The sequence below is a fragment of the Paroedura picta genome, chromosome 18 (assembly GCF_049243985.1).
Source record: "Paroedura picta isolate Pp20150507F chromosome 18, Ppicta_v3.0, whole genome shotgun sequence".
Taxonomy (NCBI): domain Eukaryota; kingdom Metazoa; phylum Chordata; class Lepidosauria; order Squamata; family Gekkonidae; genus Paroedura; species Paroedura picta.
The window spans coordinates 769,587-791,748 of record NC_135386.1 but is presented as its reverse complement, the minus strand read 5'-3'; the positions used below and the strand labels follow the sequence as shown (position 1 = coordinate 791,748).

Genomic DNA, 22,162 nt, shown 5'->3' with positions numbered 1-22,162 from the left:
TGACGTGGCAGAAGAGCAGCTAGATTCGAGGCTGGGAGCACCTCAGGAACTCACAAGGTTTTGCAGAGCCCAAACTCCCTTCATCAGATACAAGCAGGAATGCAGATGCCCGACTCCTTCTACCTACTATCTGAAGTAGGGAGGCATGTTGCAAAGAAGAGACGAAGGGGAGTGTCTATGGGCTGTCTATATATGCAGGATGTACAACGCACGAGGTAGGCCTGTAGACCTTTAGTTCAGACAAAGAGTTCATAAACCAACTGCAAACCAACGCAAACTGTAGTTCCCGGTCGGCAGAACATCGGGAAGAGCGTTTGCACTCTCTGTGGACAACTACGGGCAACGTCATGAGTTGTACAACTCGGAGGAACGTGTTTTCCACAGCCACTTGCCTGTTCCTGTGACACCTGTACTGGGTTCCGGAAAACGGTCCAGGTAACGCTCGGGTAGCAAGGAGGCGTGGTCAGGGACCCTTCGTAGCGGTAATACTCATCCAGTCGATCTGGAAACAGTTCTTGGACGTTGAAACCGGAGATGTACGTTTCCTGGTCTGGGAAAAGGTGAACCGTGTTTTAAGAACAGCACACCGACCTCTCTGCCCCTTCCTTTTCGGTGGAATATCCCCCCTCCCCTCCCCCCAGTTTGTCCTTTGATCTCTTTATCGTGATTCCTAGTGGAATAGTTAATCTCTCTTAACAGAAGAAGAAGAGCTGGTTTTCTGTACCCTGCTTTTCACTCCAAAGGAGTCTCAAAGCAGCTGATGACACCTTTTGAGGTAGTCGGGGCTCTGAGAGAGCTCTGAGAGAACTGGGACTGGCCCAAGGTCACCCAGCAGGCTGCAAATAGAAGAGGAGAGGGGCTGTGGCACTTAAGAACTGCACCATATGCCAGTGTAGAGCTTTCACTAGTGAGAGACACTCGTTAGCTGTACCGTGCATCTAAAGAACTTAAAACCAAATTAAGCCCACGTCAATAAGGAACAGGTTGGCTGTGCAGGATTCTCCGGACTAGGCTGAGGCTGAGGTTTCTGACGGGACGGCGTTTGGGCTGTGGAAGGATCGTGCCCTTGGTGCTTACCTTTGAATTTCACATTCTGGAAATGGCTGAAGATCTTCTCGTAGGACGGGTTGAACTGACCTACCTGTAACAAACAGGCAGGGTAGATTGTTGAAGGTGGACAGCAAGCACTAAACAGGACCCTTTGGAGCGTGACCAAAGACGGCGGAGTGGCAAGCCCAGATCTCACTTGTGGGACACCGTAGAGCAAGAAGGTCTTCTGCTCCAGCCCCCATGGAGACAGCCGGTCAGAGGACCTTCTGGTTGCTGGGGCCGCTTGTGGAATCACGGTAAGCATGCAGGCGTAGCCATGGCTCAGCGTCTCCTTGGCATGCAGGAGGTCCCAGGTGTAACCCCTGGCATCTCCAGTTAAAAGTACCTGAGAGCAGGTGATGGGAAAGACCTTCACCTGAGGCCCAGGAGACAGATTGCTCGTCTGAGTGGGTAATATAGAGTTAGATGGACCAATTATCGGTTCAATGATAAGGCCCCTTCTTTCTCACCCATCTCCTTAAAGAGGGACCCACAACAGGTTCCATCGTTCGCCTCTCTTTTATCTTCCCAACAACCCTACGAGGTAGGTTAGGCTGAGAATGTGCAACCGTACAAGAGTCCATAGCACGAGTGGGGATTTGAACCTGGGTCCTGCAACACTCGAGTTACTGCACCAGGCTGGATTTTGTGGGGGTTTCCTGCCTGTCTCAGCTCAGCCCTTCTGCTTGGTTTGCTCCTTTGTTTGTGGGTGGAATAATCCGCCCCACCTATTTAGGGGGCGTGGCCACCTCTTGGCAAGGCGCAAAGCTCTCCATAATTGGGTCCCATAATTTCCCCAGTCACCCCTTGACCCGTTCTCACTGGAATAATGGTGCCCTGCGGTTAGCGATCGGCTTTACCTCATTCCAAAACAACCAGTGGTCATAATTATAGTTCTCCCGCCAGCTAGCAAAATAGCGCTGGGAGCACAGGGCAGGCCGTGGTTCCAGGGGGCTGAAACGGGTGCTTGTGGACACGGGGGAGCCCCCTCAGGTGGTTCAGTTCAAGGCAGTATGAAGGATGCACTGGCATTTATTGCTTTACGGGCATAGACCAGCGTCAGACAATGTGATGTGTCTGTTCAAACCAGAATTTAACACCCTTTTATTCTCCCCAGCTGAGGATCAAAAGTGGCTTTTAGAACGTGGTTCTCCTGCACACCTCCATTTCCTCACAACGCCATTGCAAGGTAGGCCAGGCCACACCAGTGTGAATGAGGCATGTTAACAAAAGATCTTTCAGCAAAACTAGGGGAGGCAACAGTCAGGGCACCAGTAATGTTGGGGGTGGGGGGGTGGATGGGGAGGCAGATGGATCTTTTCTGGCAGCATTGGCAAAGCCCTCAGTGGGGCCCTGTCCACACAGGCTGGATAATGCCCATTCAGGTACATTGTAGAAGTAGATTCACTCCAGCTGCAAAAGGACTTTGAAGGGCATTATTATGTGGGCACCTTCTTGGACAGGTGGAAAGGAATGTCTTTGCATCTCTCTCCCTCATCCCGTGGCCCAGCTGCACGACTGCTGTAGTCCAGGGTGATTTGGGCAGCAGTCCCTCCCATCCCGTTTCATTGCATATGGTGCATCTTGCATGTGCCCACTGTGCGCCATTATGCGCGGGCAGTTCATCAACCCACTCCTTTTTAAGTGTCACGGGCTGGATGATGAGGTCAAGATCCCTTTCTTATTAGGAAACAAAAACTCTCTAGTCATTGAATCGGCTGCCAAGTTTCCACAGCTGGCTCTGAGGTCTCGTAATTGTGAACAATCAACGCGTTGTGCTGTGTTTTTCCCGTTTTCTTTTTGTACACCAAAAAAAGGTTTTCTGATTCTGATGCTGAAGCCCTGAGCTGGGAATCGGCTGTCCTTCTCTCCCTGGACCTTGAGGGACCTGGTCTTAGATATGCAACCAGAATGCAGGAAGTGCATTCAATAATATTGTAGACAGCCTAGAAGTTTGCAAGTTGGTTTTCAGAAGTGTGGACGAGACTTCCTTACTGATTTCGGGGACTGTTACTGTGGGTGTGCGTGTGAAGTAGGGTCGAGATTTCTGCTGACCATATGGATGAATGGCCTCTGAAATCTCCTGCCATGGACATTACTGGGACTTTGGGCTGAGGAAATGGAGCTTTGATGTCCTTTACCACAAGGGTGGAGTTCCTAAAAGCAGAGGTCCCCAACCTTGTGGAGCCTGCGGGTATCTGTGGAATTCTGACCAAGGGTGGTGGGTGCAACCACAAAATGGCTGCCACAGGAACTGAAGCCAGCCTCAAAATGGCTGCCACAGGAGGAGGAACCAGCTTCAAAATGGCTGCCACAGGAGGTATAGCCAGCCATGAAATGGCCTCCAGTGCCCCAGTGAAGAGCCTTGTGCTGTGGAGGCAGCTGCCCATTAAATCTCCCAAGGCCCATCAGAAACCGAGCTGGGCAAAAGCCCCCCCTGACCTTCCCAAAATGCTCGGCGGACACAGGCTCCAGGTTGGGGAGCCCTGCCTCACAGTAGGGAAATGCTGGGTTGTTTGGAACGAGCTCTGCCAGAGTCATGAGACAAAGGGCCTCTCTTACCTGAATCAGGATGGCCAAGACGGCCAGTCCGTTTGACTTGTCTGCTGCGGAGTCCATATCCAGGTATTGGTCAGAGTTGTAATGCACAATATGGAGCTGTGAGGAATTGGAATGAGAAACGGGGTCAACGCAATGCAGAAGAGCACGGGGGCGACAGGATGGCCCGTCTGCACGGCCTCCTTGGAAAAACACCCTCAGGGTCCCCGGCTCAGTCCCCGGCACCTCCACAGACAAGGCCCAGGCAGGAGGGGAGGGGAAAGGCCTGGCTCTGGGCCCCGTTTCCCAGGGCTCAAGGGAGACTCACTGGCATGGCCTTCTCTTCCCTTCCTTGGGCCTGGAAGAGCTCTGATCCCAGCTTTCCTCATTAGAGGCTGCCACTTTCTAACCCCAACACCCCCCAGCCCCCAGCCACTTTCTGAAAATACTTTGTGGGCTTTGACCCCCCGGGGTACCACGTTGGGCACTCTTAGCAGTACAAGATTCAGCGAGGTGCCTTCAGCTTCCCTGCTCTCCTTGGGACTCTGGCCGTAGCAGCATCGAGCACAGGGAGAGATGCAACAAGCAGCCCAAGGCCGCTCAGATTTGCAGCTCTCTCGCTGGCCCGCCCTGTGCCAAGGCCTCACTAAGGCCTGCCTGTGACAGCCCAGGGCCCGTTCCTCTTACTTCGGCCGCGAAATGCTTCCCGCCGACCGTGTGTTCCGATCCGTCCTTCTTGTTCCGGCTCCCCCAGTGCAGATGGAGCTGAGCGGCAGAGAACTTGTGGGGGAGGCTCCGGAGGTGCATGGTGGGGGAGAGGCTCATCTTGACTGCAAAAGAACAGAGAAGGGGTGAAGGATGGACGTACGGACGAGCGACCCAGGCAGGCTCTAGGGGGTGTTCAGAAAGGCAGGTCTCCCTCTGAAGAATAATTCTCAAGAGAGTTTTTTTTAATTATGTTCTTGGGGCCCAGCATGTTGCATTATTCACAACAGCTCTGTAAGGTCGGCCAGCCCTTTGGCAGGGGGCATCTTGCCAAAGTCTTTCGGCAAAATCCAAAACGGGGTTGCAAAGCTGAGACCTCCCCTTTGCCGTCCTCCTCCCCTGCTCCGGCTACACGATCCAGAAGGGAGGGCAACCAAAATGAAATCTCAGGTTGGGCCAGCTGGGTGCAGCTTCCGTGTTACAAAAAGTCCTTCGCCAGAGGGGCGAAATTACTGTGAAGCTAATTCCATGATGATGCATCCAGAACTATCCATCCACGTGAAACGTTTAGGAGAGAAAAATCCCATCCCTCCTTTAATTCCTAACCCGCCACTAACAATATCCGAATAGTTTGCCTCCTGCTGGGGCTTGGGCTGGCGAGGAACGTGGCTGTCTCCCCTGTTGAGGCGGACGGGGGCGTGAGTTTGCTCCCCTCCCTCTGCGTGTTCCGGGCTCACCTTACCTGAATGCCCGTTGTTGACCAAGACAAACTGTTCCAGGGACGACACGTTGTAACCCTCTAGCTGCACAGGTAGGAGAGTGGAGTCGTACTGGAGAATATCCTCGTGGAAATCTATGGGAGACTGGAAATGGCCCCCGCAAAACGGGTACTTCTTGGCCCACATCTTTTCTCCTTCGGGACCTAGCAGAGCCAAGGAAGGTAACCAGAGATTACACTTGTCACCTTTTGATTCCCTCTTCCCAGGACTGAAGACCCTCCCCATTTTGTCTCATTTGCGGTTTCGGTTCTTTGAAGTCTTCCAGACCTCTATTCTTCGTGAGTACACAGAGGTGGAATTTCAGCAGAAAAAAGTCTGCAGCCCAGCGGCCCACACATAGAACGGGGCCCACGCACACACCCCTTACTCGAATTTAATTATTAATATAGACGATTTTCTCCCCGGTTGTGACTCAGAGAGGAATATCGCTCTCCTCTCTTCCCGGCACGGTAGGCCAGGCTGAGACTCTGAGAGTGAGCCTCCACGACAGACGTGAGAATTCGAACCCCAGACTGCCCGGAATCCTAGCCAGGAGCTCTCTCCCAACACGGCCTCTTGCTTCTCGTCTCCCGGTGGCTCACTCAGGCTTTCTCAACCAGGGTTTTGTGAAACCTGGGGTTTCCTGGCAGCCCTGGAGGAGATTCTCGAATGGGTGGGCGTTAATTATTCTATGGGTTAAATGACCATATGTGGTCATGTCGACTTCCTCCCCGTTCCCCCTCCGAAAATGGCCAGTCATAGTCCTAGAGGAGGGGCCGGGTGGGCGTGCCCACAGCTGGCCTCCCCAGCCCTATTCTGCAGGATTGCACCACTTGTGGGGTTTCTTGAAGCCTGAAGAAGGTTTCCGGGCGTTTCTCAAGGGGGAAAAGGTTGAGAAAGGCTGGGCTAACTTTTGACATGGATGAGCCAACCAGGAAGGCTCGTACATATTTGCCCTACGTGCTTCTAAGAATGTCATTTCCCTTCTCTTTAGAAACAGGGGAGAGATCTGACCTTGATAGGGCTCTGCTGGTAAAACTCCCTAAAAAGAAATGTTGTAACTGCTCCCTTTTTTAAAGGGCTTAATGGACCAGAAACTTGAGCTACAGCGGCTAATCTCCGGCTTCATCTTGCGTACCAATACCTCTGCCGGTAAAGCCGAAATACTCATTTCTACCTTGGAAGATATTTATAACCTACCGTGTTGAACAGTAACAGAACATGCATAAAATGTCCCACGGATTGACTTCTGAATGCACTTCTCAGGCCTGTAAATTTAGTTATCGCATGTTCTTTTATCTCGGTTTCTGGGGCGTCAGATTCAATCGGATCACTTCCTGCTTTTATAAATACCCCCCACCCCACTTTTTAAAGGCCTTTCTCTCTGCGATAGGTATTTGTAACCAAATTCACTGCAATAATTTCTTCTTGAGTACCAAGTTTATTTTTTAATCTCTTTTTACGTTGTCTCCCTCGCTGCCAAGGTTCTTCCTTGCGTTTGCAAAGTTCCATACAATCAGCTCTCAACTTGATCTTCTTGGAGAGAGTCCTTCCATGCCCATGTGGGAGAATTGGGGATGCAGAGTATTTGGATTCTGCGTCTGGAAGGCAGGTTGGCCACTGTGTAAACACACGTTAAGAGCCACAGCCTGCAATCCGGACAACTGGGTTTGATTCCTCGCTCTTCTTCCACATGCAGCCAGCTGGGTCCCCTTGGGCTAGTCACAGTTGTCTTAGAACTGTTCTCACAGAGCTCTCTCAGCCCCGCCTGCCTCAGAGGGTGTCGGTTGTGGGGAGAAAAAGGGAAGACAATTGCCAGCCGGTTTGAGACTCCTTTGGGTAGTGAAAAGTGGGATATAAAACTTCTTCTTCACCTGAACCTTGCCCTGGCTCTGGCCTCCAGCCAGGCTGATTTCACTAAAGGGGGGAAATCCAAATGCATTTCCTGTTCTGCACATACTTGCTTGGCCCTTCAGGCAGAATTTTTTTTTTACTTCCTGATGCTCAGAGAGGCAACGTATGTGTCTTTGCACCTGCGTCAGAAAGGAGGGGTGGGTGGGAGGGGGGATGCCTCTTGCAGAATGTGTCACGCTCTCAAGATCCCAGAATTGCTCCCTTTCCAAGGAGCTGTTCGGACATGTTCCGGGTTGGATCCCAAATAAGCTGCCCGTGTGTTCTTGAGCCGCTGCCTGGGTTGGGGTGTGGCAGAAGGCACAAGCCCCAAATGTATTTCACGGGGCATTTTCTCAAAGAGCTCCTTTGCTGGCATCATGCTGGCAGTTTGGAAAGCTGTCTGTTTTTCTCGTATCCTGCCCTGGCTCCCAAAGCCAAGCAGCTCTGGAGTGTTTCAGACTGGATTGCAAAGTGGGGCCACAAGTGAGCTTCCATCCTTTGGCCCCTGAGCTGGACCACCGGCCCCTATCTGCTTAGCTCAGCTGGAGCTTAGAGCAATCCAGCAGGGCCTTGAGCGCTCCGGGGTTTCCACTGGGAACCATAAAGGGCTGCTGGTGCCCACATTGGGTGAGATGGATGGTCTGCGGGGCCTTTACAGTTGTGGCCCCAGGCGATGGCCTTCCCTGCCCCAAAGGCTCTGTTATCTCGCCCTCTCTTGGCCTTCCAGGCACAGGAGAAAATTGCTCTTTCAGGAGCAGTTGTTGTTGTCGTGTTTACTCCACGGTGCTGTTCTAATCTGCAGCTTTGTTTTTCATTGGGATAGACGGGTGCTTTCATTTTTTTCTATCTCCTGCTGTTTCTTTGGCATCATGCTGCCTGCGGCAAAATTTTTGGCTACCCTGGCTTCAGCACAAGGGCGGAATTGTCCCATGCTATCGGAGATCTTTGATTTCCTAGCAAGGATGAAGTCACTCCCCTTTGCTCTCTTGCATGGACGAATGACAGGCCGAGAACGGAGACCGGCTAGAATTTGCCTCTGTGGCAGGTCTTCTGTAGCTCAGACCGATTTCCATTGGGACCAAAGCCGGGGGCTGTCCCAGGCAAGGTTTAGCAGGGATCAGCTGCGAATCCCCCCCTTCTCCTCCTGCTAGAGGGCTCTTCCTACTGCGTGCGCCAGATGCAAAATGCCGAGCTTTGCCAAAGCGTCTCGAGTTCTTGGGGCTGAACCAGAAGGCGCAAAATGCTCCACCCCTAAGGACCATCCCCTGTCAAAAAGACGCTTGTTCTCTTGGACGTCGTGCCGCAGAACACAGTCAGCTGCTTTCGACTGACTCCGAGCATCTGTCTAGCAGGGTACGCGTTGTCTGCTCCAACCGGCAGGCTGGACCAGGGGCCTTCCGCTTGCCCACCAGATGCCCTGCCTCTGAGCCACGTGGAAGCGTCACGTGTAACCGCCTTGTGCTTGGCCAGACCACTGGTCCACCAGCCTAAGTATTGTCTGCTCAGGCTGGCAGCTTCTTTCCAGGGTCTCAGGCAGAGGTCTTTCACATCACCGACTACCTGGTCCTTTTGAGAGGAGATGCTGGGGATTGAACCGGGGACCTTCTGCGCGCCAAGCTGACTGTGAGTGGATGTAAGTAGTCTGCTGTTTTTTTTTCCAGGCATTTTATATCCCAGCTTTCTCCATTGGAAGCTGAGAGTTTCCAACGTAATTAAAATACAAGGAAGTGTCTGTTGTGGGGAGAGGAAGGGAAGGAGATGGGAATCCGCCTTGAGACTCCTTCGGGTAGAGAAAAGCGGCCTAGAAGAACCAGCTCCTCCTCCTCCTCCTCCTCCTCTTCTCCCCCCTTCCCCCTTCTCACCAGCAGGTCTCCAGCCGTGGCATCCCAATGGCCAGCCTAAGTTAGCCCAATCTTGTCATTGCTCAGAGGCTGAGCAGGGCTGCTGGAGCTCCCACAGGACCTCAGGTGGATCTTTGTGAGGCTGCCCCATGAGCTGGTTGCCCCACAATGGTCCCTTTTCCTGTCAGGTTCCCCCGGCCCCCTTCCCTCTCACATGATCGGGAAGCACCACCTGTGACCCGGCGGCTGGCCCAGCACCCGGCACCCCCCAGATATCACATGTTGCTGGGTCATGGCTGACTCTCGCCACACGGTCATTAAGACCGGGTCACACGGATGAATGGGAGGCTTGTAAGCCCCGGGGACAAACGGGAGGCTGTTTGCTAAATTACAGCTTCCCGTGACTGATCGAGAAGGGCAGATCTAAGGGACGGTTTCGGGATGTGAACTGAAGTCGGTACTTACCGAGGTAAGACCAGGAGGACCCTGGAAGAGAAGGAAAGAGGCAGGTCAGGGACGTTTCATTCTGCGGTCACCCTCACAAAACGAAAAGCCACCAGCCCCTTAAGGGCATAACACAAACATTCCCGCTGAATACAGTGGATCTAGGGGGTGCCAATCTCCAGGTGGGGCCTGGAGATTCCTCAGTGTCACCATTGAGACCAACTCCCCTGGAGAAAGTGGCTGCTTCGGAGGGTGGGCTCTAGGGCCTTGGACCCCCTTCCCAGCCCCCCATATCCACCCCTAAAATCTCCAGGCATTTCCCACTCCAGAGCTGGCAGCCCGAGCTAGGCTCGCCCCCAGAAGCATCTTGGAAGGCCAAAAGCTTCATCCCCCTGACCCTCAGAAACTCAGACCCCCAAAACCTTGTAGGTCCCTGTGGCGTGTCTGGACTCGAATCCGGCTCTTTGGCCTCAGACCACCCCACTTTCCCTCCTGACACGTCTCTTCTTGGAGGTGGGGATGCCTTTGGCCACTTTCCCTTTTCAGCACAAGGGGGCCTCTTTCTGTTGGGCCTCTCCCGTCAGTGGCCTTTTGTGGGCAGCCTCTGGCGTGGGCGCCTGGTGTGGCTCGTGGGCCATCTGCGCCACTGCCCACAAAAACCTCGCCAGAACAAGCCGGTGCTTCTGCCGGCCGCCTCGCTCCACAGCGGCGTTCCTGTCTCTTGTTTTAAAAGCAGCTCCGGCGGGCTTGGAAGGGGGCAGGAAGAGCCCTCCCCACAGTCAACACCAGACGCATCGCAGAGATGCTGCTTTTTCCAGTCCCTTTATTTGCTCTGCACATTTCTGCCCCCGTCTCTCCGCTTAAAAAAGGTGTAGGCAGATGCGTCCTCTTTCTTCCAACTAGACAGGGAAGAACAGTTCTGGAGATTCAGGCAGGCTTCCTTCTGAAGAGCTGCCTGGGTGCGCCTGGAGCCTACAGCCGCCACAGGGTCAGTCCCGGTTTGCACTTGGAGGGGAGAAAGTCCAGGCTTGCTCTGCAGAGACAGGCCCTGGCAAACTGCCTCTGTCCAGCTCTTTCCTTGAAAACCCCCTGATGGGTTGCCAGGAGTCGGCTGTGACCAGATACAGCTTCACCGGCACCCGCCCGCCTGCTAGCCTCCTTCGGCACCCAAAACCGCTCCACTTCCCAAAACGCAGGACAGATGGAGTCACAAAGTCCTCTGCCACACAATGTGTGTTACTCTTGAAGGGGCTCCTGGACTCTGGCTCTTTTCGGCTGCGTACAGAGCACGGTTTGAGTCCAAGGTCCTTTCGTTCCCCGGGGATGCCGCCTGTGAGCTGGCCAAAAAGGTCTATCCATACGTTGAAGAGGTCCCAATTTAAGTCATCCTAGCACAGAAGGTAGTCTTAAAAGTTACAAGCAGAGACCGGAAACCAAACTGCTTTTGACAGCAGCCCACCTTGGAGCCAGAATGGTCAGAGCACGGCACCTCTCTCCCGTATCAATCAATAAGGGTGTATCAACCAGGGATCAGAAGTGCCAGGATCATAACAATTCAGCACTCAATGTGAGCCCAACATCGGCAGGATGAGCAGAATGCAGCTCCTTAGACCGGCCACGCTGTTCTATTTGCGATGTAATGGCCGTGGATCGAGGGCTACTCAAAAGTGCCAAAAGTGGAGCAAGATTGGAGTCCGACTTAAAGACCGACCCGATGCCCAGAGTTTACTTAAAAGCTCCCTTTGTAAGAGAGCTGGAAATCTCTTTAAGGTGCTTCTGAATTCGAATCCTGCCCTTCTTCTGCAAACCGACACAGCTACCGGCCAGAAGACAGTATTATTTGCGGCTGAATATATTTCCACGCCACCTTTTGGCCGTGGTGCTTGCAAGGCACTTTGCAAAAGCAGAAACCAATAAAAACAGAGGTGAACGCACTCAAAACGCAATTAATCCGTAAAGCATAAGCCAATCAAGCCATCAAGCCATAAAACACAAAGCAGCGCTAAAAAGGACCAAGGAGAAAGCCTAGCAACACCAAGAATGTCCCCGCAGCGCCCGCCGAGGGTCCGGAAAAGCCCAGCCGACCTGACCCCTTCTGGGTGCAGCCTCTCACGCCCGTTGCGACCAGAGATTCGGGGGAGAGGCTTCCGTCTGTGCTTTAGACTCCCTCTCAGACTCTCTCTCTGCTGCCTGCAAAGTCCCCCGTGCGCCACAAGCAGGTGTGCTGGGGAGAGGTCGGGGGCGGCATGCCTGCGTTGCAGAGGCGAGACTTGAGGGAAGGCTCCTTACCGTTCACAGGTGCTTGTTGGGAAAGGCAAGCCCAGCAGGAGAGGAGTGTGAGCAGCAGGGCAGCAGGGGCCATGCTGGGTCCTTGAGGCGGCATCTTCAGCTTTCTCCCTGGTTCACGCAAGGCTGTCCTGGACAGGCGGGTGGCCGGCAGCGGTGCTTCCCTTGGAGCAAGTGGCCCAGGGCAGGCTGAGGAACGGCCGGCTTCCCACTCTGCTCTGGCAGCCTGTGCCTCCCCAAAGCGATTAAGTCAGCCAAGGACCTGCCTCCCCGCTCCCATCGGCTGGCCGGACCTGGGCACTTATCCTTCGATCTGGAAATGGAAACCCTTGCGAAACACGACACGCGTCTCCCAGGGACTGCCTGCACGCACGCATGGGGGGCAGAGGGTGGGGAGTTCCAAACTCTGCCCCCCTCCCGCCTCTTGCAGGGGGGCGTGGGTGTACGAGCGGCATTGCAGGAAACATTTCATCTGCAGGTGAGCGTTCCAGAACCGAGCATGGGGTTGTTCTTGTGCTTACAGTTCCCAGCTGCTGTGGAATGGGCACCAATCCAAGCCCTGAGGCTGGGAGAGGAATACAGCAGAACCCCCCTGATCCCCCAGGGTTGCCAACCTCCTGGTGGGGCCTAGAAACACACCCCAACTTCAACTACAGAGGCACCTTAAATTGCTCTCCAGAGGCATGGAATCTCCAGTGGAAAGGACCAGGCAGGAGGGGATGGGCAAGACCTTGACCTGGGACCCTGGCTCAGGGGCAGAGCCTCTGCTTGGCCTGCAGAAGGTCCCAGGTTCAATCCCCAGCATCCCCAGTTAAAGGACCAGGCAGGAGGGGATGGGGAAGGCCTTGATCTGGGACCCTGGCTCAGGGGCAGAGCCTCTGCTTGGCAGGCAGAAGGGCCCAGGTTCAATCCCCGGCAGCTCCAGTTAAAGGACCAGGCAGGAGGGGATGGGAAAGGCCTTGATCTGGGACGCTGGCTCAGGGGCAGAGCCTCTGCTTGGCAGGCAGAAGGTCCCAGGTTCAATCCCCGGCATCCCCAGTTAAAGGACCAGGCAGGAGGGGAAGGGAAAGGTCTTGATCTGGGACCCTGGCTCAGGGGCAGAGCCTCTGCTTGGCAGGCAGAAGGTCCCCGGTTCAATCCCCGGCATCTCCAGTTAAAGGACCAGGCAGGAGGGGATGGGGAAGGCCTTGATCTGGGACCCTGGCTCAGGGGCAGAGCCTCTGCTTGGCAGGCAGGAGGTCCCCGGTTCAATCCCCGACATCTCCAGTTAAAGGACCAGGCAGGAGGGGATGGGGAAGGCCTTGATCTGGGACCCTGGCTCAGGGGCAGAGCCTCTGCTTGGCAGGCAGAAGGTCCCAGGTTCAATCCCCGGCATCCCCAGTTAAAGGACCAGGCAGGTGTGGAAGGGAAAGACCTTCTCTGCCTGAGACCTGGGGAGCCCCTGCCCACCTGAGAAGATAATTAATTGACCGAGGGTCTGATCCAGTGTAAGGTGGCTTCACGTGTTCAGGTGAGTCTGGCAGGACCTCCCTCCATTCGTCTCCAGGGTATTCCGGCCGCTCCACTGAACGGTGAACCCGAGGGGGAATCAGAGCCCCAGAGTTCACCTTTTGTAGTTGCTGTATCTGTGGCCCTTATGGCACAAGTGTCTGTGCAACGAGTGATGTGAACTGCCCCGAGGCTGCTTGTGGGGAGGGGCAGTCTATAAAACCAATAAGGAATCAATCACGAGAGGCAAAGGAGCCATGCAGAGGCCCCCAGAAGCTCAGAAGTAGTCAGGGGTGGGGGTGGAGGTGTGTGAAGGGGCCTCCGTTTGGTGGGCTGCAAAGGTCACGCCACCAAATCCTGGAGTGGGGGTTGCCAGCCTCCAGGTGTGGGCTTGAGATCTCCCAGAATGTCAACTCCTGTCCAGATTCCAGAGACTGCTTGTTACTATTCCTTTATCTAAAACATTCATTCTACTTTCTCTTGCAGGAAATGGAAGGTGGACGGTATGGCCTCATACCCTACCCGATTTCCCCTGCTTCCTAAACTCCTCTTTGGCTGCACCCCCAAATCTCCAGGTATTTCTGAACCCAAAGTTGGTAACCCTTCTGGGAGATCCGGAGTCTGTTCTGGGAGAGGGAAAACCATTCCCCATCTCCACCGCCCCAATTCAGAACCCCGTTTTTGAAAAAGCATTGGCGGGAAACAGTCTGTTAGGTTGCGTTGTGTGGTGTTGTGTTGTGTGGCGTTGTAGAAGCTCCCAGCCCGGCCTGCCTGCTCAGGTCACGTCGGATGACTCTCCCTCTGCTTGCCCCTTTGGCCTGGGTCCCCCCTGCCCTTGTGGCTTGCCGTAATTGGAGTTGATCACAGGCTGCAAGTCCGTTAATGCTAACGTCTCCCCTGGGACGGCGTTTGATCAGATCCACCCCTTGGCCTCTTGCCTTTTTCACCCTGCCCTTTTTGCCGCTCCTCTCCTTGCAGCCTGGCGTTCGGTCAGGAATCTTCTAGCCCAGGGTATTTTATAACGCCTTCTAATGTTGCTATCGGTCTTGTTCTGAATTTTGATCCTCCATACAAGCCACAGCCGTCTTTCTGAAGCAGTGCTGCGATAGGAAAAGTTTTTAAAAAGTAAACAAAGCATCCAACCCCATGGGCGGCCAAGTGCATTGGTGGTAGCGCTTCTGGGGCTCCCATTCTTCCAGAACTTGTTTTTTTTTCAGCCTGGTCTGTCTGGAGATAAAAACAAGGTTCTCTCCTCTCCAGGCCTGAACTGATTTCATCCCTGCAAGGGACGCTGGAGAATTATTCTCCCGGACGGGAGCCACATTAGGACAGCCGCAGTCAAGTTCAGTGACACCGTAGAGGCCTGCAAGATTTTCGGGGTATCTGACGGAGGCAGCTTTGGTCGGCTGACCCTTGAACTCTTGATGCTTTCTAAGGCTCTGCTGGACTCAGATCGGAGTCAGGAAAGGTGAGCCTCCTTCCCACATTAAATGCCCAAAGATTCTTTGAGAGACCTGTTACAAGCCTCGTAGTGTTTGGGATATATCCATAGAGAGAAAGGCAGCTCACCGCTGTAATGAACCATTGGCTGGTCCAGACTTTTATAATTAAGTGTGAGGTTCTCCCTTGACCTGAAGGACTTTTTAAAATGATCCGATGAGCAGACGGTACGGCCCCCTCGGAGCCAGCCCCCCCCCCCCCACCGGGGTGAACGAGTTCTCCATCCGCCTGACGGCCTCGTCCCTCCCTGGTGCCGAAGCGGCGAGGAGAAGAGCATTTTCTGACTGCACAAGCTGAGCTGGATGTGGCCAGTCCGGTGTTTGCAGTGAACACAGAGATGTAGCCCAAAGTGGGTCTTATTGTGTTTCTGCTCTAAAGATGAGCCAAGAGCCTGCCTGGCGGGTGGGGAGTGGTCCAGCAAAGCAGGAGGGAGAACTGAGGGCTCCTTAGGAAACAACGTCTCCCAAGTCATAGACCCAGGCCAGGCCCACAGAAGCTTGTCGGTCTGTAGGGAGCCGCTGGCCTCAAATTGGAGTCATTCAGCAGTGGAATGGGCTGCAGTGGAATTTCTCTAATTCTGCACTAGCTGCAGTTATTTGGAGAATATATTTAGGTCTCTCTGTCTTGCTAGATGGGGGAAATAAGATTCTTGTCTTATGACAGATGCCAATATTTTGCTCCTGTGTTGTTTTCTGTGCTCCCTGGCACCTTTCTTGGTCCGCACCCCTCCTGCCTCGGATCTACGCTTCCCCTGTCTCCACTCTGACTCCGACTTTGCAACCCAGTTGTTGGTCTTTGAGGAAGCCACGTTCTGCATGCCGCAAAGGTGATCTTGGGGCCTAGGACTGGCTTTTCCACAGCTTGTGAGCTGGAACTTGGATCTGTTCCTGGCCTGGTGCTCCCAGCTGGGCTTAGTATAGAAAGGAAATCATAGGGATGCCTGGGTGAAATCACCACATTGGCTTTGTCTGTGTACGAGGGGAAGGCCACTTGTCTCGTCGAGAAGGGGGGTTGAGGTGAGGCCAGAGAGGACCCGCCAAGGTGTCCTGCTGTCACCCCGCAGCTCCCTTAAATAACTGCCTCCATAATCACGAGGCCTCCTCTCTGGTCGGAGCCCGCCTGCTCCAGTGCAGCCATAGCCCCCCCACCCCCCCTGGATGGAGGAGCAGAGGGATGCCAGGGTGGGAAGCCTCAAAGTGCTAAGGTGGAGCCGGGGGGGGGGGGGACGGGACAGGGACCTCGGTCTCCAAAGCAGCCCTTTTCTCCTGGGAGACAGATTTTGTGGCAGGAACACTCCAGTCCTGCAGCCTTTCTGCTTTGTACGCTCATGGTGACCCCTCTGCCACCAACAAAAAAAGGGGTTTTAAAGGCAAGAGACGGACAGAATCGGCCTCCGTACAGCAGCCTTGGCCTCCATGAACTAACCGTAGCTGCTAAGATCTGACCATCTTGGGAAACGAACATCTCAACAGCCGGTGGGCTTATGGTCCTTTGAGGGTCCTCTCCTGGTGCGTGCAGCTCGCCCACCTTGAATCTCAGCCAGCAAGGCAGAGGATAAATAACCAAATAGCCATCATCTTTCTCTGGATCGTGGCGCTACGAACAAAACAAATGCAAAGCCAAATCCAGACATACCTCTGCTTGGAACAGCAGAAAACAAAACCCAGAAATACCTCCGCTTGTCTGGAGCTGCCACTGCACAACTAAACACAGCCTTCTAAAATAGATCCCGGCCGACGTCTCTGAGACTCTGCCTGGCCTTGTTTTTACTCCTGGCACCGTGGCCAGGGCTGCGAGGGGAGAGCTACCTGGGTCAGCACTCGGGGCCTGGGGGTCCAGGGCAGGCAGGCTGAACCAAGTTGGCAGCTCTAGCAGCGCATTTCGGGAAGAGGACCACGGCACAGACTGTCCCCTTGCAGTCGCTTGGCATAAGGACACCAGGAGAGCCCTGCTGGCTCAGATCAGACCACCGAAGGTCCACCTACTCCGGCATCCCGTCTTCTCAGAGAGTGGCCAACCAGTTCTTCCAGAGAGGCCGAGGCCTTCCCCAGGGGTTGCCTCCTGGCTCTGGGTTTCAGAGGCTGACTGCCTCTGAACATGGAGGTTCCCTTCAGTCACCCTGGCTGGGAGCCACTGCTCTGCCCAACCTCCTTCGGAAGCCGCTTGTTCCTGCCGCCACCACTACGGCCTCCTCCGGCAGGGGGTCCCACCTCTTGGTCACTCTCTGTGTCAGAGCCTGGGCTTGGCCAGAATCTGCCCTCGGTACCTCTGAGTGTGTCTGGGGCTCTTTTCCGCCTCCGACATGGGCAGAGGGTTGTCTTGCGTGCCACGCGAAGGGGCGCTGGGGAACGGCGGGCGAGGGCACTGCCCTTGGCCCACAGGCCTCAGCTCGGCGCAGGCCTGTTTGAGAAGCGGCTCTGCCAAATGTTTCCGGCCCGGGCCGGGGAAGAGCCGGCTGCGGAGTCGGTTAAACAAAGCCCGGCCTGAGCGTGGCCCGGGCCGGCCGCCTCCGTGGTTTACGAGAAACACCCGGGGCAGAAATAGCCGCAGAGACGGGAGAGTATTTTGGCAACAGCTGGGCCTGTTTAGTGCAGAGGAAAAGTGGCAGAGGGTGTCTCCAGCTGCGCCCCAGACAGGCCTGCTTAGAAAGACGCTCGCTCGGCAGTGTAATTAAGCGCATGAAACCCTCGCGCCCGTCCAGCCACCCCCCCCCACCCCATTTAGCCAGTGCTGCCCCACGGAAAAGGCCTAGGAAGACATACGGAGGTGATACTCTAGGGCTGCCAGCCTCAAGGTGGAGGCTGGAGTTCCCCCAGCACGACAACCGATCTCCAGACCAAGCTGTCGGTTCCAGCACCAGGACGGACCTCGACCAAAGGCCTGGCGGAAGAGCCCCGTTTTGCAGGCCCTGCGGAACTGTGAGAGCTTAAGGTGGCCAGATTGCCCCACTGTTGGAGGCACATCCGGGGGCACCTGGCAAATTGTACTTATGTTGAAATTAAAATATATATATTACAATACTATTTATGCGTTCTATGAAAATTTTTGTTAGACCAAATTTTTAATCAAGACCCCCCCCCCCAGTCAAAGGTGTCCCGCTTTACCAGTGTTGAAAGCTGGTCAGCTTATGGTCAGAACCGGGACCTTGACCTCGACCCGGCCAGAACTGGCAGCCTGTGTGCTGCTCTCTCCGCCCCTATTGGCACAATCACGGCCGGTCTCCTTATCCCGGAAGTGTTGAAGCGGAAAGACAGGAGGAATCTCCTGAGACCGTGGGGCGGCCGGATAAGCAGCGGAGGGTCTGCCATTCTTGGACGTCCGGGTGGAGGCCCTCCGGCTTTGCCTAGGCGGCTCCCTAGTCCAGGAGGAGGAGGAGAATTGTTCATTAGAAAAAGTCCAACAAAGCACAGATGCCTTTCCACCGTGGGAACGCGCTGTCTGCAGGGCCCTCTGGTGTTCAGCAATGGAAATACCAGGAGTCAAAAGGGGCTCTGTCTTCTTCGGCGGGGGGGGGGGGGGGTCTTGCTGGTGGCCCTCTGGAAGGGATCTGGGATCTGACCACTACTGGACTCGAGGGGGTTGGGCGGGAGGGGCCCTTGGCCTCATTCAGCAGGGCTTCCCTGAGGTCTAGGATGGGGATGTTTGGCATTCTTGAAGCTTGGGGGCCCGCAGGGGGAGGGCCTCTGGAGTTCTGGCTCTGCTGGCGGACCTCTTGGTGGCCCCTGGGCTTTGGCCCCTGTGTGGCACAGAGTATGGGACTGGAGGGGCCCATGGCCTGACCCCGCAGGGCTTCTCTTCTGCTCTCATGCCTGGGGCAGGGATGCTCTGTCTTGGTGCTTGGGGGGCTAAGAGCGGGAAGGCTTCTGGGGCTCCTCCTGGTGGCCCCTGGGTTTTGGCCTCTGTGTGACGTGGCTTCTCTTGTGAGCTTATGAATCCAGATCTCCCTAATCGAACATCCTTTCCGTTCCCACACGGCTGTATCGGATTCTACCGGGCACTGGAAAGGAAGGCCTGGGCAGGGTGGACCTCCTCCAGGTGTGGCCTGGAGATCTCCTGGCAGGACGCTGTTTTGCAGGCAGCAGAGAGCCCTGGGTCTGTTCTGGTGGGTCCGAAGCAGTTCTGATGCACGCATCTTCGCCCCCCTAATACGTGCGGGTGGGGAGTCGGAGGCGGGCCCAAGGGCTGAGGCCGTGCGCGGGATCCCCGGCAGGGGGCGCCAGGGAGCGGGACTCCCTCGGTGACGTCGCGCTCCCGGGGAGGGCCTCCCCCATAGCGGCTGCAGGGACCGAGCGGCCCCGCGCTTCCGGTTCCCATCAGGCCGTCGCAAAGCTCGCCTTTGGCTCGGCCAGTTGCCAATTCCGGGGTCGCGACACTTGCGAAGAGCGGGCGCAGCAAGGGCGCAACCCAAGTTTGGGGAGTGTAAAAATTCCAGGCCGTACCTGGAGGTTGGGAACCCAACCCCTGGCCTGCAGCACTCCTGGGGATTTTAAGAGAGAGTTCAGCGAGAACTGGGTACCGCAGATCTCCGGATTCCTGGAGTCAGTTGCAAATCCAGGAGGACTCCGGCCGTGCCCGGGAGCATGGCATTCCTACTGCATCCATCCCAAACGCGTCGCGCGACTGTCTGCCCCCTCCCCCGGGAGAACTCCCGGCCTCCCCTGGTGCTTGGCCACCGGCCGTCGTTCGGAAGCCCGCAGCGCCGCCGCCTCCTCCTCCTCCTCCTCCTCCTCCTCCTGGCCGCGAGGCCGAAACTCCGGAGCCCTCGCAAAACCCGGAGAGCGGATCGTCGGGAGAGGCGTCGCCAAGCGCCAATAGGAAGCGAGCTGGGCAGACGGAGCGCACGCGCGCAGGAGGAGGGCGGCGTCGCTGCGCCTGCGCGGGCCGGCCCGCGCAGGCGCAGCGACGCCGTCCACCGCGCGCGCGCGACGCCGGCGCGCGCCCGTCTCCCCCGCCAGGGCCGCGCTTGCCTCAGTCAGCCCCGGCCTCGCCTCGCCTCGCCTCACGCCGCCGCCGCCGCCGCCATGGAGTGCCCCCACCTGGGCGCCAGCGTCTGCATCGCCCCCGACTCGGCCCCCTTCCCCCAGGGGTCGCCCTCCTCCTGGTGCTGCAGCGGTGAGTGGGGGGGGGAGGGGGAGGGGCTGCCCGGCGCCCCCTGCGTTGTGCCCCTCCCCCCGCCTCTTACGGGAAGCCCCGCCCCCTCCCCCCGCCCCCCCCCCCTCCTTGTGCAAGAATTAACCGCAGCCCGGGTCTCTTCCCTCCCTTTGGACCCCCCCTTCTCCCCCGCAGGGCCCATGGGGGGCCCCTTCCCTTCCCTCCTGCAGGGGGGGCTGCCCGGGCCCCCCTGCCGCGTGTCTCCTGGGGAGTGGGGGGAGTGGGGGGGGTCGGGGCATCCCTGCTGATGCAGAACTTGACGGGGGGTCTTTTGTCGGCGGGGGGTGGGGGGAGCCAGTCAGGTCGGGCATGAGATGCAGGCTCTGCAAAGAGAAGGGGAAACCTTATTGGGGGGGGGGGGGGAGAAAGGCCGCCTGGTGCATTTCTGTTGTTGGGTCTCCAGAGGCTGCCCGCCGTCACCTTAGCTAATCTACCTAATGGGACATGATTTCATGAGACTTGCAGGTGCCGCAGGATTCCTGGTTCGTTCTGCCCCCTGCAAGTTTTCACCCCAAATTCCAAGGTTGTTTGATGGTTTATTCTTTCGCCCCCAGCCCCCCCCCCCTCCAACTCAGCTCTGCTTGGCCAGTGACTGTGCAGAAAAGGTGGGGAAGCAGGACAAGGTGCTTAAGAGAAGGAGCTGGTTGTGATTTCCCTTCCCAGGCAGATTTTCTCTGCCTTGTGAAGAATAAAAATTCCCTTGGTTGAGGATGTGGGGGGGCGGGGGAGTGCTGTGAATTTCCCCACTGTTGGACACATGGGGCAGAATGCTCTGTTTCCCGGGCCCCTTTCTCTCCCGCGCCCCACTGTGGGAAGCCGGGGCCTGCCGGGTTCCACAGAGCTTTGTCTGTTTGAGGGAGAGAAGGAAATCTAGCTGCCTTGATCCCGACCATGTGCCTCTCCCGAGGAGGAGGAGGAGGAGGAGGAGAAAGAGGGCAAGCAGCCTGTGCCTCCATCCAGGGAAGAATGCCGCCCGAATCTTTCTTCCTGGCTGCTTTGTCCCTGGGGGGGGGGGGGGAGCGGCAGTGACCGAAACCGGCCGCCAGAAAGGAGGATTAAGGGGTCCTGCGTGTTGAACCAGGTTAGGCGCATCTCTGGTCTCTGCGTCTCTCAGGCCGCACTGGGTGTGTGGGGACAGAACACGCTGGAGGGAGGCTGTGATGCAATGAGCCTATCCGAAAAGAGTCCCGGCAGGAAATGTTGGGTAACGCGATCCCGCTGTGTGCCAGCTGCCTAAATCAATATTTACACAGTTAAGATCTGTGTTGTGGGACAGACATGGAAATCTCCTCGTCGGGCTTTTTGTCGATTTAATACCGGAAATAAACATGCAGCAAGCTCGTGTGAGGGCTTCAGGGCTGTGGTGGGGCCAGAGCCGCTGGGGCCTTGGGGGCTGGTGCCGTTTCATGCGGAAGTAAATCAGCCGTGTCGTGTGGCAAGACAGAGTTCTGTTTCTCACACGGCGCTTCTGTAGCTTCCTCTGGGCCTGCCAACAGCCCCCCTTAAGCCCTTCTTTTGAGCTGGCAGGCTGGCTGTGTGTCTGGCCCCATCCCTTCCTCCCTTAATGGGAGATTTGCAATTCTATGGCATGTGGGTTGGATTCCCTGGGAGGGCAGGGGGGGGGGCTGGCTTGCTGGGGTTTCCGGAGGGTTCCTTCAGCGGAGGAGGCAACATGGCTTCTCCTAAGCATGGAGCTTTGTCTTTGAGCAAGGAGTCCTGGAGCGAAGGCGTGGTGGGGGCTACAGCGGCTTTCGGGGAAACCAGTTATTTTACTCTATAAAACCTATACTGTTAAGGGGGAATTTATTTCCCAATGTGATATTGGGGGAGAGCTAAGAATGCTGCCAGCGATCGCACCTTTTCCCCCCTCTGCTGTGTTTACAAACCTAGCCGGTGAGAGGCGGGCCTACCAGTTCAGGGTTATCGAAGGAAAACAAGAGTGTCGGGCGTGATCATGTGGCACGAGGGCTCCACCTCCTCCCCAATGGCAGGAAGATAAAAGGGCCCAACTCAGAGCAGAGGGCCAAATGTTCCTGGAGCTTTGCAGATTCTCAATGCATGCCCCGGGCACCCTCTGGGTGGGGGTTCACTCACCTTGAAGAAACAGGCCTGTTGCGGGGGGGGGGGGGGGCTCCTGCTGGGCCAGCAGGGGGCAGCTGTGGTTTGGAGTGCCTAGGACCAGTTTCGACTGGTTAGCCGGCTGCGGCGTTTCCTGGACAGAGGAGAGCTGGCCGCTGAGCGGCATGCCCTGGTCGTGTCTCGACTGGCGTCTACGTGGGGCTGGGGAGCATCACTGGGCACAGAATACTGCAGCCTGGATGTTGATTAAGGTGTTGGCCCACCCTTAGAACTCCCAGTTTGTTTCTGAGTCCAGAGTAGATGATGGAGGGGGGGGGTCCCTGCTTATGGGGGTCCCTGCCTTCTGAGATTCGTTTGGCTGGCAACCTTGAGAAAGAGAGAGATTTCCTT

The 22,162-nt window shown here is 56.2% G+C and overlaps 2 protein-coding genes across 6 annotated transcripts in view; one reads left to right on the top strand and one right to left on the bottom strand.

Annotated features, from left to right (window-relative positions):
- Window positions 1–19,288, bottom strand: part of CA12 (carbonic anhydrase 12) — a 27,131-nt gene extending 7,843 nt beyond the window's left edge. For 3 of the 4 annotated variants that reach the window (XM_077318002.1, XM_077318003.1, XM_077318005.1), the window contains exons 1-7: window positions 11,558–14,321; window positions 9,290–9,310; window positions 5,075–5,254; window positions 4,315–4,457; window positions 3,652–3,747; window positions 1,078–1,141; window positions 393–550 (exon numbers count right to left, since the gene is read on the bottom strand). In XM_077318002.1, the coding sequence (XP_077174117.1) occupies window positions 393–550; window positions 1,078–1,141; window positions 3,652–3,747; window positions 4,315–4,457; window positions 5,075–5,254; window positions 9,290–9,310; window positions 11,558–11,651 (756 nt within the window). In that variant the 5' untranslated portion in view covers window positions 11,652–14,321. Of the gene's footprint in view, window positions 1–392; window positions 551–1,077; window positions 1,142–3,651; window positions 3,748–4,314; window positions 4,458–5,074; window positions 5,255–9,289; window positions 9,311–11,557; window positions 14,322–17,646 lie in introns of those variants that run through there. The other variant, XM_077318004.1, reaches the window with a different exon arrangement.
- Window positions 14,374–22,162, top strand: part of USP3 (ubiquitin specific peptidase 3) — a 21,821-nt gene continuing 14,032 nt past the window's right edge. Inside the window, exon 1 of one of the 2 annotated variants that reach the window (XM_077317962.1) lies at window positions 14,374–14,510. Coding sequence is in view for 1 of the 2 variants with exons in the window: in XM_077317961.1 (XP_077174076.1) it covers window positions 19,564–19,654 (91 nt within the window). In the remaining variant the exon portion in view is untranslated. Of the gene's footprint in view, window positions 14,511–19,452; window positions 19,655–22,162 lie in introns of those variants that run through there. The other variant, XM_077317961.1, reaches the window with a different exon arrangement.